The 12294-nt window shown below is 43.4% G+C and overlaps 1 protein-coding gene across 3 annotated transcripts in view; it reads right to left on the bottom strand.

The window, feature by feature from the left end:
* TRAF3 (TNF receptor associated factor 3) overlaps nt 1-12294 on the bottom strand; it is a 554449-nt gene that overhangs the window by 128205 nt on the left and 413950 nt on the right. For all 3 annotated transcript variants that reach the window (XM_078660220.1, XM_078660221.1, XM_078660222.1), the window contains exon 5: nt 5504-5671. In XM_078660220.1, the coding sequence (XP_078516346.1) occupies nt 5504-5671 (168 nt within the window). The remainder of the gene's footprint in view (nt 1-5503; nt 5672-12294) is intronic.

Raw genomic sequence — 12294 nt, 5'->3', positions numbered from 1 at the left:
TACCCTGGACTCCTATCCCCCTATTGAAAATGCCAATTTATCCAAACTCCTTACAAAGGTCAAATCCGGCTCCCCTGATGACATCTGCCCCCCTCACATTCTGAAAGAAGTGGGCGCCAGTTTCCCCGGGTGCTTACTTTCCATGCTGAATGGATCACTTACTCAGGGTAAAGTTCCAAACAACTTCAAAAAAGCCCTCCTCATCCCCCTTATAAAAAAGGCAGGAGCTAACCCGCTAGATCCGCTCAACTACAGACCCATATCTTTGCTGCCATACTGTGCCAAACTTCTGGAGTCTCACGTCTGTGACAGCATTTCCACATTTCTGGAAAAATCAGAGTATCTTGCACCTAATCAGGCTGGCTTCCGCCCTTGCCATTCTACCGAAGCGGTCATTCTTTCGGTGCAGAATACTCTGAGGCGGAACGCGGATGAAGGGATCCATCAGGCTCTGGTGCTACTGGACCTCTCTGCTGCGTTCGACACGGTCGACCATACCATCTTGGTCGACCGTGTCGAGCAGGCAGGCCTTAGGGGCCCTGCGCTGAGCTGGATCCGCTCATTTATTTCTGGCCGAACTCAATCGGTCAGACTGGGCTCCTTCACGGCTCCTACTATATCCACTATCTGCGGAGTACCTCAAGGCTCCTCGTTATCTCCTCTGCTTTTTAATTTGTACCTACGCCCCCTTTTGTACTCCCTCAGGAAAGCAAAGGTAACCATCTTCAACTATGCTGATGATTTGCAGCTCATCTTCCCTTTGAACACCAAGGACTCTGTGGTAGAATTTCAAAACACCATGTCCCACATTCTGAGTTGGATGAGCTGCAATCATCTGAAACTTAACCCAGGCAAGACCGAACTGGTCCTGCCTGGACAGAGTACACTTAGTTGGAATCCCAGCTTCTGGCCCTCCAGTATGGGCGCCCCCCCATCTAAGTCACTCTCGGTCAAGAGCCTAGGTATCTTCATTAGTGAGGATCTCTCTTTAAAAAAACAGGTGGGAGCAGTTGTGTCCTCCAGCTTCTTTCAGTTGAAGAAAATTAAAAAAATTGCCTGTTTCTTCTCCTCAGCGGCCCTTACACAGATCGTCATCTCCTTGGTTCTGTCCAGATTGGACTTCTCCAACAGTCTCTACCTTGGGCTCCAAACTGGAGAGCTTAAACGCCTCCAGCTGGTTCAGAACCAAGCAGCCAGACTTCTTTTGAACATCCCTAGGAGGCAATCAGTCAGACTTGGCCTGAAGCAGCTACACTGGCTGCCGGTTGAGCAACGCGTGGCCTTCAAAGCCGGGTGCATTCTATTTAAGTCTTTACATGACATTGGCCCCCTATTCATTAGAGACTTATTTAAAAGATATAGTCCTTCCCGCAACCTCCGGTCCACCCATAAATCCCTCCTGGCTGTTCCTCCGTATAAGAGGAAGCGTCTCGGAGGCAGCTGCTTTGACCACCTTGCAGCTGCCTTCTGGAACTCTCTTCCCCTTCATCTAAAACTGAGCAACAACATCCTCAGCTTTAGACATTCCCTGAAGACCTGGCTCTTCTCTCAGGCACATCACTGAACTGCTTCATCTCTACTATTTGACTGTCGCGCCTTGTTCCTCTCTATAGCGCCATGAAGCCTCCGGGCGTACGAGCGCTCAACAAATGCTGATTAACATTAACATTAACATATGCAAACAGCCTCGGTCCTACTACAATAGAAGCAGCCAATCCGAACTGCGAGACCATGATAAATACATCCATTATTATCAAAGGAAGTACATGAGTCCCAACGGTAAATAACCACCAGAAAGAGCGGACAACAGTCTTGGACATGGTCTGTCTAGAATAGACTTTGTTGAAAACCATCTAATACTGCAGAGCCACAAAACAAGTTGGCTAGTAATTACATGAAAGAGTAGCCAACTCTGAAACCACTCCACTGGCACCCAGGGGAAGTCAGGATTCAATTCAATGCCGCCCCGCAAAGCATGAAGCCTTATGCAGCCATGGACCAGGATATCTACAGAAATTATCACTCTACTAAGCACCATCTTTAAACGTCCACTCAACGACTGCACAGCTACAAAACCAACAGAGATTTATGTGAAAATAGAGCGGTAGATCACCAGGAGTCCAAGGTTTAAGGTAATGACATGCCCTAATCCAAGTCTAAAGGCCGAACCAAACCACTTGCAACTCAAAAAATTTATGAAAACTGGATTTTCCCAATTTGACTACAAATAAACGTGAATTAAATTATTTGCAGATCATGAGAGGCCACCGAAGAATATCAAAATTAATTCGAACTTCCCAGATCACACAAACTCTGATACAATACCACAGTGCTTTGAAGTGACAGGAAGGAGATATACAGCACTTTATAAAGCAACAAACGAAATAACTACATGAATGAGCATTGATAAAGTCAATAGGCCAAGCCATTTGTGTTTTTTGTGACAGTTTGAGTTCCTAGCAGAACATTCTTGAATAGGAGGTATCAAGATGTGCTTTATGTGTTGAATGTTTCAGAAATTGACTGCACAAAGTTGTGACTGGAGAAAATGATATTGTTTGAGGCAGCCTCTGCAAAACAGAATTAGAGGGATTGTATGTCTTGTTAATAGCAGTGGTGGTTCCTTAATGTGAGCGGAGGAGTGCCACCCCATCACACTGATGCACAGCAAGTTGGAAAAAATAAAATGGTAATAAAATTATTTTATTACCATTTTATTTTTCCAGCTTTCTGCCGAACGGAGAGTGAGGGCAGGGCGTGGCCAGTGCTTCATTACTGCTGACTGGCAGCCAAGAGGAATGGTCTCTTCATTTTTAAGTGGGCATGTCAATTTGGCCGGCTATGTTGCTACGGCCAGCCCGACATGCGCAATTCAAACTCTCCAACACAACTGTCTTAGACAGCTGGGTTGGAGAGCAGGTACAGACCTCCAGTAACTTCGGAAGAGAGCTGAGCCAGCCTCCTCCAGCCAATTCAAACACTTAACTCATGCTGCACCCATGCTGCTAAACAGCATGAGAGCAGCATCTGGATTGGATAAGGTAGTTTGCTTTAGGTCATCACCTCGCACTCGAAGGAGTTGGAGCTATGGACTGGAGAACATGACGACGTGCTGCAGGCTAAGGTAAGTGAAACTTAAATTTTTTATTTGTTAAATATGGTGCCTCCCTGACTTGCAATATATTTTGATTGCGTGTGTTTTTGTGGCTATTTTTCTGATTGTGACAGTATGTGTGTGTGTGTTTGTGAGCTTGACTGTGTGCCTCACCATTTTTGTATGTCACCAACCGCCACTGGTTAATAGTTGTACCTACAGATAAATATTGTTTTAATTAAAATTGCGACACTGGTTTTTCACAGATATTTAAAGTGTTCCCCCAGTAGAACCCTCCGGTCTTCCTCCAAGAATTTGCTTGTGGTCCCCAAGTTCACAAAGGCAAAGTGGGGAGGCAGAGCTTTTTCTGTTTTAGCTCCTAAACTTTGGAACTCTCTCCCTTTGGAACTCACTAACCAATCCTCTTTAGCGGTCTTCAAAAAACACCTGAACACCTGACTTTTCTCCCAGGCATATTAGGGACTGCGCCTTGTGCTGGCTTCCTTGTTCATCTATCTGGTAATGTGGATCTTTTGTTTGTCTGTCTGGCGCCTTGATGCCCCTTGGGGCTAAGTTTTGCGCGGTATAAAAATGCTATTCATTCATTCAATTCACAAAAGGGGAGTTTGCTTCCAAATGTACTCCTGCTACAGGAGTCATAACATACAAGTAAGGAAAATGAGTTACAAAAGTAAACAGAAGTGCAATTTAGGTGTGCAAGTATGAGCTAAGGGTGAAGTGCAGGTGGTTGCAAGTGGGGATCAAAACATGTTAAACCAAGATAGAGTCTGATCCAGAACAAGAGACAGAAAGGCAGAAAAGGGGGAAAAACTGGGGAAGAGAATGATGTAAAAACAGTGAAAAAGGGAGAAAGCAGGGGTGAGATTTTGCAAATTCTTTTTTATTGAGGCATTTTATCAGTACAGTATAATATGACAAAATGATTAGAACAGTACACGTGACGTAGGATTAAAGAAAAGCAACATGAACTTTACAATCCAGTGGTATATCTGCACTAGCGTGGGAAATAGACAGAAAGTGGTATTTATATCATATGCAGACCCCTGCTAGAGGAGGAAGAGCGTAAGTGAGTTGGAAGGGGTATGTCGTACCATCAGAGTGAGTGCGTCTATGGATACCTCAAAAACAGAGAACTCAGGTGGGGGTAAGGTAGTAGGGCAGAGCGAGGTTAAGGGGATTGGCGTGTGATTATAATATAAATGGGCAGGGATTGTAGGGTGGTGGTTGAAAAAGACAAGAGGTGGAATCAAAACTAGACAGCCTTGGAATTCAGCAACCCCACCTTTTGACAGGCGGCGTGAGCTTCTGAGAAAAAGTTTGGCCACCACCATTTAATACTTAACAAATTAATCACTATACGTGGCACAAAAAAAACCCTGGCACAAACAACATATGTGCCGGGCATCGGTGTGGATCTGAACCCTATTTACACCCCAGTAAACAAAACAGGGATTATCACGCATACTGTTGTGCCTGTTCTGCACATGATACCCACTGCACACTGTTTTGCTTGTGCAGTTACTGAAGACTAAAAGCTAAGTGCCCAGATAAAAGAGAAACAAGTGCCCACTGCGCTCTTCTCTTAATGGTGCTAAAACGGTTGTTAATGCTATTTGTGCCAGTTTTAGCACTTACACGTGGGTCTAAATGACACTGTAACTACTGGAGTCAATGGCATTGCAGCCGGTACAGATGACATGTTATGGAGTTCTTTAAAGCCATCACTAGATTTTCTTATCCATAGATTCGACTGCTCTCCTGCAAAGTTGCAAGCAAATGTGCTCTTAGTAATGGTTTCACATGATGTACATTTAGAACAATTGAGACACAATGCGTCGCGCTGCTGCTGTTTCGTTCTATTAAGCACTTATCCCTTCAAACCTGCATATTTACAGTGCACTTGGATCTCACGCAGGTGCAGAAGAAACACAAAGCGCGACACATCCGACAGAAATATTTAGTTAGCAAAATGAAAGTATTTTTATATTATTGAATTAACACAACGTCATTGTCATAAGAAACTTAAAGTTCTTTCTACTATCTACTGCAAGATCGAAAACACTACCACTAAAATAATTATAAATGAAAGTTCAAATACCCTGAAAGACACCCAACGCCATCAACGACTGATCCTCGAGAGAAGAAGTACTTGTTTCTAAACTTTCCCTCTGATTGCTCTTTAAATCAATGAAAATGGGGCAGTTACTTTGATAGTAAAAGATTTGCCTTGAAATGCTCAGGTTCTCCAGTCACGCATGCCCTTCTCAACCACACTTCTCAAATCCTACATTTAGAGGTTTTAAGTAGGCCGAAGTCCATCCAAAATTTAATTGTATAATTTAAACAAAACTCCTCTGAAACCAGTCAAACTAAGTGATTCAACTCTACCTGTAACTCAATAATTGGAACTTGACACTTGCAGTATTTACACGTCGTCTCGCGATATTTGCAGGTTTTTTCAATGTGGTCTGACAAGTCTTTCCTGAGCACCTTTTCTTTACAGTCTGCGCGAGGACATGAGAGCTCTTCAAACTGGCAGTCACTTTTTAGATGGACCTGTAAGATGAACAATACAACAGGTTAAAACATATATCCTATGCTCTTGTTTCTCCTTTTGGTGACCTGTAACCATTACATCAATAGGGCCATAGTAAACTGGAGGAGTGTCACAAAGGCGGAAGCAAATCAGAAATCCCCGGAAAAAGAAGACCAACAAAGTGAAAAACAGAATTCCAAAAGCTGATTCATAAATCCATATTTAGAGTAGGAAATTGAGGTATGAGTCTCCCGACCTCACAGTGAAAGTGCAAGAGGCCTTTGAGTGAAAATAATTTCAGAAATGGTTAAAGATGACCTGGAAACCTCACCAAAGGAGCAAGCCAAGTACTAATAGCCAAAGCGAAGGGTTCTTAATGTGAGGGCGTGATTGCGCTCAGCTGGTTAACTGGCAAGTTGACTGCCACAGATTATAATGTTATGGTGCTACCAGGTAAAGGGTGACCCTTACAACCCCTTGATTGATATTAGCAGCCTCATGTTGAAGAAGGATACAATTATGAACTAGAAACTTCACCCGGCACTTACCTAGGGCAACACTGATGTGTGGGGTGTTGAAAGGTTATCTGTATATATTTTACCCTTTTCTTATTCACTTCAGTTGCACTAAACCCTTGCACGGTTATGAGAAGCGGAATCTTTTTGTCGAGACGAATTTAGGAAATACAATGAATCGTATAATGTAACATAACATAAGCTCAACCTTGTTTTAAAACCGTACAAATGACAAATGTGTGTAAGAAGTACAAATCAAAATTTTTCTTGTGTTATACAACTACGGTTCATGGAGAAATTTATCTCATGAGTGTACCTTTGACTTATATCGTGATATTGTTTAGGGAACACAACCCCTTTTTTTCGCATGCTCACCCATTCTCTCTTAAGCTTTTAAACTGTAAAATTTGCAAACATGAGATTTGTTGTTTTTTGAGCTCTGTATCCCCAGGGATGTTGTATATCACTGACATTCTGGCTAGAAATAGTCAGTTTTTTGTATTTTGTTTTATCTCCAGCCCTGAAGAGTCAGAGTTTATTGTACTCCGACGAAACAAGTGTCGGCTGGCGTTTTCTAATTGAACATTAAAACAACAAGAACAACACGCATAAACTACTTTTCTTCCAGTCCTACAAACTGTCATATCATATGCTTTATTTCTATGTGGGCACAGGTTTTCGGGAGCAAGCCAAGTGTTGTGGCATAATTATTTAGAAATGTATTCAGCTCACAGGTTGGATGCTTCAAAAACACAATACAGGAAGCTTTCTAGAGCATGAAACATTACAAGTACACAATATTTAACCGTCTGTGACAAAAAGGACAAGAGTTAGGTAATGCAGATCCTAATTGTGCCTCGACATACTAATGTTATATTGTGATATGCATCCTTAATCTTAAACTTTCACACCAACGAGGGGATTGTGGCGCCCACAGGTAATAAAGCGTATGTAAATGTGATCGAAACATATGTATGTACTCAAACAGGTCTTCGACATGCCTGGGAAATGCCATTTATCTGTATTGAAAGTTACCAGATATTTATTTCTGGCTTACACTAATGTTGCTTTCTAGGATATCTGATGGTTTGATTAGAATATCCATGGACTTAAGAGAATTAGATTGCAACACCCGAGTGGAATGGCACCCCTACATGATAATAATGGTATGCAAAAAAAAAAAAGCACAGCGGATCAGTAAATTGGATGTATTGAATACTGAGCAAGAGATGTTAAATTCAATTTCTAATAGATATGGTTTCTTCCACTACACAGAGCTTAGAGAGTTCTACAAATGTTATTAGGTTAGTGAGCAGCATAATTTTCTTTATATAACCGTAGAGAGAATTACATTGAGTACATGGATAACAAGCATCTAAGCCCGCCTGACGAAGGCCACTGGATAGCATGATTTGTAGAAAAGTGCTGCACAAAAGGGATGGTTGCACTGGAGTAGGCGAAACAGTGTGACTGGTGAGAAACTTTCTGTGTTTATGAGGAAAAATAATATGTGGTCTAAGGTTAACCCAGACAGAATGGTCCGGGAAAGAAAGGGATTTAATGTCAAGAAATAAGCATTTGGGAAGAATCAGGAGGGTTAGACAGATTCATAAGACAGGTGTAAAAAGATGAAGGCGAGCTGTGTGAAGATGGGGGGTGGGGATAGAACATGTAATCCTGCCCTTTTAACAAATTATTTGCATCTATAACCTCGAATTAGAGGCTGGTCAACCTTGCCTGCCTCTGACTCAAGCTGTGGACCAGAAGCGCCACAGCATGCGTGCCACAGGCTTAGCTGAAAGCAAAGCCAAAGCAAATGGGCCCCCTTCCTGCTGGACAGCTAGTAAACAGCAATAATAACCAGAGTTTACTGGGAGCCTATGGCCTCATTGGTAGCTACACACCTGTAGACTAGGGTCATGCGACAGCCTATGTAGGAGCCTGCCTAATGCAGGTTACCTCACCCCTGAACAATTTACTCAAGTGTGTGGCTCACTTAAATATCTGCATTTCTGCATTTGTTTTGAGAAGATATGAGTCAAAATCATACAGGTATATATTCTAATCTTGCATTATCCATATGCAGAAAAAAATGATGATAGTACATTCTGCCCATATCACCTGACCCTTGTCCCTTGAAGTAGTCATACACAATTATGCAACACAGTGCAATGACTAAGCTTGTGAAGTGATTCTCCTAGCACTTGATTGTTTATTCTACTTAAAATGAAGGAAAAGAAGATTAGGCTCTTGTATACATATTTAAAGGGCTGTTAAGCACTACAGAGCTTCCTCCAATAGTCGTCATTACTGTATTAAACCCACTAAGCTCACAGAGACTGAAATCTTAAAAGTTGCAAAAAGATGAGGCCTGCTGGCACACCCAAAGCTTCTGTGTGATGAGAAGTACTCGCCATTCATTACTTGATATAAAAGGATGAGGAAGATGTGCCACAAAGGTAAAGTAAAGTACAGCAAGGGTGAAGGGGTGTATTTTGCACCACAAGAGACAACACAGTAAGATGTATGTTAAAAGATTGACGCAAAGCTGGGCTACCAGTCCAACGTGCTGATGAGAACACCTGCAGTGGCAGAAGGCCAGTTTGAAAAGCAAGCCCGTCCCTCCAGGCGGCAGCGAGGCAGTCGCTGGGGGTAGGCTACAGGTTGACAAAATGGACTAATGTTATGTTCCTGATAGTAAACTGGCAGCAAATAATGATGATACAAGAGGAAGACTTAAAAAACTCAGTTCAATGTCAACCTGGAAATGCTTGGGGGTATCAAAGCACCGATGGCCAATCATATTGGTAAAGATTTCACCCTCTTACGCATCCTTGCTTTTATTTTTATTATGCCCTATCATAATTATGGTAGCCATTGCTAATTTCGTGTTAGTGTTCCACATGATACTGAGCTGCGGAGCCTCCAAAATGCAAAGCTTCACACTCATGTCTGGTATTGTAGGTGAGAAATGCCCAAGTAGTTTGATTAGCACTGACAGTTTCCATTTCTATATAATTTCAAAAGTCAAATGTGTACTATCCCCCCGTTTTGCCTCTGCACATGCAGAGCCTCCTTCCTTTCAGTTTCGACATGAGCTCTTCATTGGAGCCTTGTCCATTTCAGTGAATCAGATTGTTTTTCCTTTGGCAAGAAAAATGTTCAGACTTTGTGTAGGTATGTGACCAGATTTCTTCGACACAATGCAATTGTACCAAAAAAGAGGCTTAAGATTAAAACCTCTAAAAATGTACCTACAATTTAAAGTGTGACCAGGGAATTCAATTGAAAGTGGCAGCAGCTCACCTCATTCACTACTTATGTAGGTTAGGTTTTAAGGTTAAAAGCTTTATTCGATATGCAAAAGACATCTTACAAGCATGACACATATTTAAAAAAGCAACATTTACAAAAGATACAATTATGTCATACATTTTTTTTAAAAAAAGATAAGATTTTAGAGATCACCCTGTTATAAATTAACTAAAAAAGAATTAAACCGAGATAGACAGTCTATTGCAACGAATTAACCAAGAACGTTTTAAGAATTTGGAGACGCCACAGACTATGAGAGGAGAGGTATCAGTCAATAAAATTCGGAGAGCCACCGAATGCAAGCGTGTTCCCAGGCGTTTGAAAAGGGGTTTCAACCAGTATCTCCTTGGATGGATATAGTCTGGGCACTCAAAAAGTATATGTGCCACCGTCTCCGACCTGGTTGGGCAGCAAGCACAATAGGGGGATAAATGGGCGTAGGTCTTCCACTTGGATATGGTTCCTCTTAGCGGAAGGGTACCAACTCTAAACTTAAAGTAGAGGGCCCTGTCCGTTGGCATAGTAATTAAGTCCATGTAAGGTTCATATAATGCCACATCCTTTATGGAACGCTGCAGTCGAGTTGCAATGGTGTGGATTCCCATTTAGTTGGCAAGAGACCCAGTCCCAATATAGTTTTTTAAGGACTGCCTTAGGAGGAGCAGATCTCGTAGTCCAACAGTCTCCTAGGCCCAGTTCCCCCAGAAGGGTTTTAGTGTTCCTCAGCCACTTGATCTTGTTCCAGCTCCCCATGTTTATTATTTCTGACAGTCCATCGGCATAGGATTTTAATTCCGGAACCCTCCATATGCGGGACCATAAAAGCAATGGGCGAAGACGGGCCTGGTCTTTGATGCTTTTGCAGCCCAAATCCAAGAGCACTGGGACTGTAGGGGTGCTCGAGGGAAGAGCTAAGAGGTCCTTCAGGAACGTGTTTTCAGTCTTGGATAGGGAGTCCAAATTGCAGTGGCCCCATAGCTCCGCGCCATACAGGGCAGAAGCACCCCCCTTGCCTTGTAGATCTCGATTGCAGGAGCCACTGTAGATCTGGGGGATGCGTGATATTCCTTGAGTAAAGCACCCCCTACCCTTTTGTGACAGAGGACCATCTTATTGATATGTGAAGACCAGCTCATTTTATCATTCAAACGTAGACCCAAGTAATCAAATTCGGTCACTTTCTCCAAAGGGACCGAGTTCAAAATGGGAGGGCGACCTAATTTCCTTGGTGGACGTAGTACCAAGTATTTAGTTTTTTCTACGTTTATCACCAGCCCTCTGGATACACAGAAGTCCTGAAAACGGGTCAACAACTTTTGGAGCCCCTGGGGGGTCTTTGAAATAAGGAGAGTGTCGTCCGCAAACAACAATGTTGGGATCCGTACACCCCCCAGACATGGTGCGTCCGCAGGTTCCTGTAGCAGATGCTCCACCACACCATTTACATACAGGGAAAAGAGTGTGGGAGCTAACACACAACCCTGTCTGACACCCCTACAGACCGGGATCCTATCTGTTGTTTCGCCATTTCTCCCCCAACGGACCTGTGCAAAATTGTTCATATGAAGTTTCCTGAGAAGAAACAAAATGTACAGGGGGAGACCCATTCGATGGAGAACCCTCCAAAGTTCTTCCCTGGGAACTAGGTCGAAGGCAGTCTTCAAATCAATGAAGGCCAAATAAAGACTGCCCTTGCCTAGTTCCACCACCTTCCAGTACAGAAGTAAAAGCCTGAAGACCTGCTCAATTGTGCCTGTACCTGAGCGAAAGCCTGCTTGGAAGTCTGATAGAACCTGATTCTCATCCACGCATTGAAGGATTCTCCCCAGGATGACCTTTCCAGCTACTTTTTGGGTAGAATCAATCAGGCTTATTGGCCTGTAGTTCCCTGGGATGTCTCTACTTCCCTTTTTGTAGATGGGGACTACCACTGCCCCTCTCCATGACTCTGGGGTCGGGCCGTCCTCCAGGATGGCATTCAGGAGGGCCGAGATCATTAGGCCCCAATCAGATGGGTAGCACGCAGCAAATCCCCTGGGAGCCCGTCCGGGCCAGCAGCCTTCAGTGGGACCACGGTCTTGATGGCATTCTCAACCTCCTGTGGTGTGAACAAGTCAAAAGTACTATACTCCATTGAAAAGGAGAATACATCTGGCTCGCTTAGGGGCCCTTCTATCGCTGAATATAAGGCCCCGAAATGATGGAACCAGGCCTGGGGTGAAATGGTGCAAGTTCTCAGAGTATCGTCGGGTCTATTACGAGAGCCTATCAATTTCCAAAAACCCCTAGCATCTTTATCTTTACTTGCAGCGAGCAAGTCCGACCAGAATTTCTCCTCCCATTCCTTCTTTGCTAACTGGATTGACTTGGAGTAAACCTTCCTTGCCTCCCTTATCCCAACTTGGGATTTTGCTTTAACTGCCTCAACTTATGTAGTTTCAGCCCGGTCTTTATGTTGGAGTTTTAAAAGAAACCATTCAATGTATAAATAGCAGAATCGACTTCCCTTTTTCCTTTAAAGGACAATTTGAAAAGGAGCTCAGGCAGATATGGAATTACACTGCTTTGGGCTGGAACCATTCAGTTCTACCAAATATCACGCAACGGGCGTTAGACAAAAACATTTCAGTGTGGTGATCCGCATCCCCGCACTGAAATGCAAAGTCACGCATTGTAGGCATAGCTTCTGCCGACTGTCAAGCCGTAGCGTTGCTAGGCTGACTGTAACTAGCGGCTTGAGTGGCGCGGTTAGGAGCACGCTGTTCCAGGCAGGCTTCGGGGACTGGCTGAAGCGGAGCTTGGATACAGTGTAT

Source organism: Lissotriton helveticus, chromosome 9, assembly GCF_964261635.1.
Source record: "Lissotriton helveticus chromosome 9, aLisHel1.1, whole genome shotgun sequence".
Classification (NCBI taxonomy): Eukaryota; Metazoa; Chordata; class Amphibia; order Caudata; family Salamandridae; genus Lissotriton; species Lissotriton helveticus.
The sequence above is the reverse complement of the archived record's forward strand: the minus strand, read 5'-3'. Positions and strand labels throughout refer to the sequence as shown.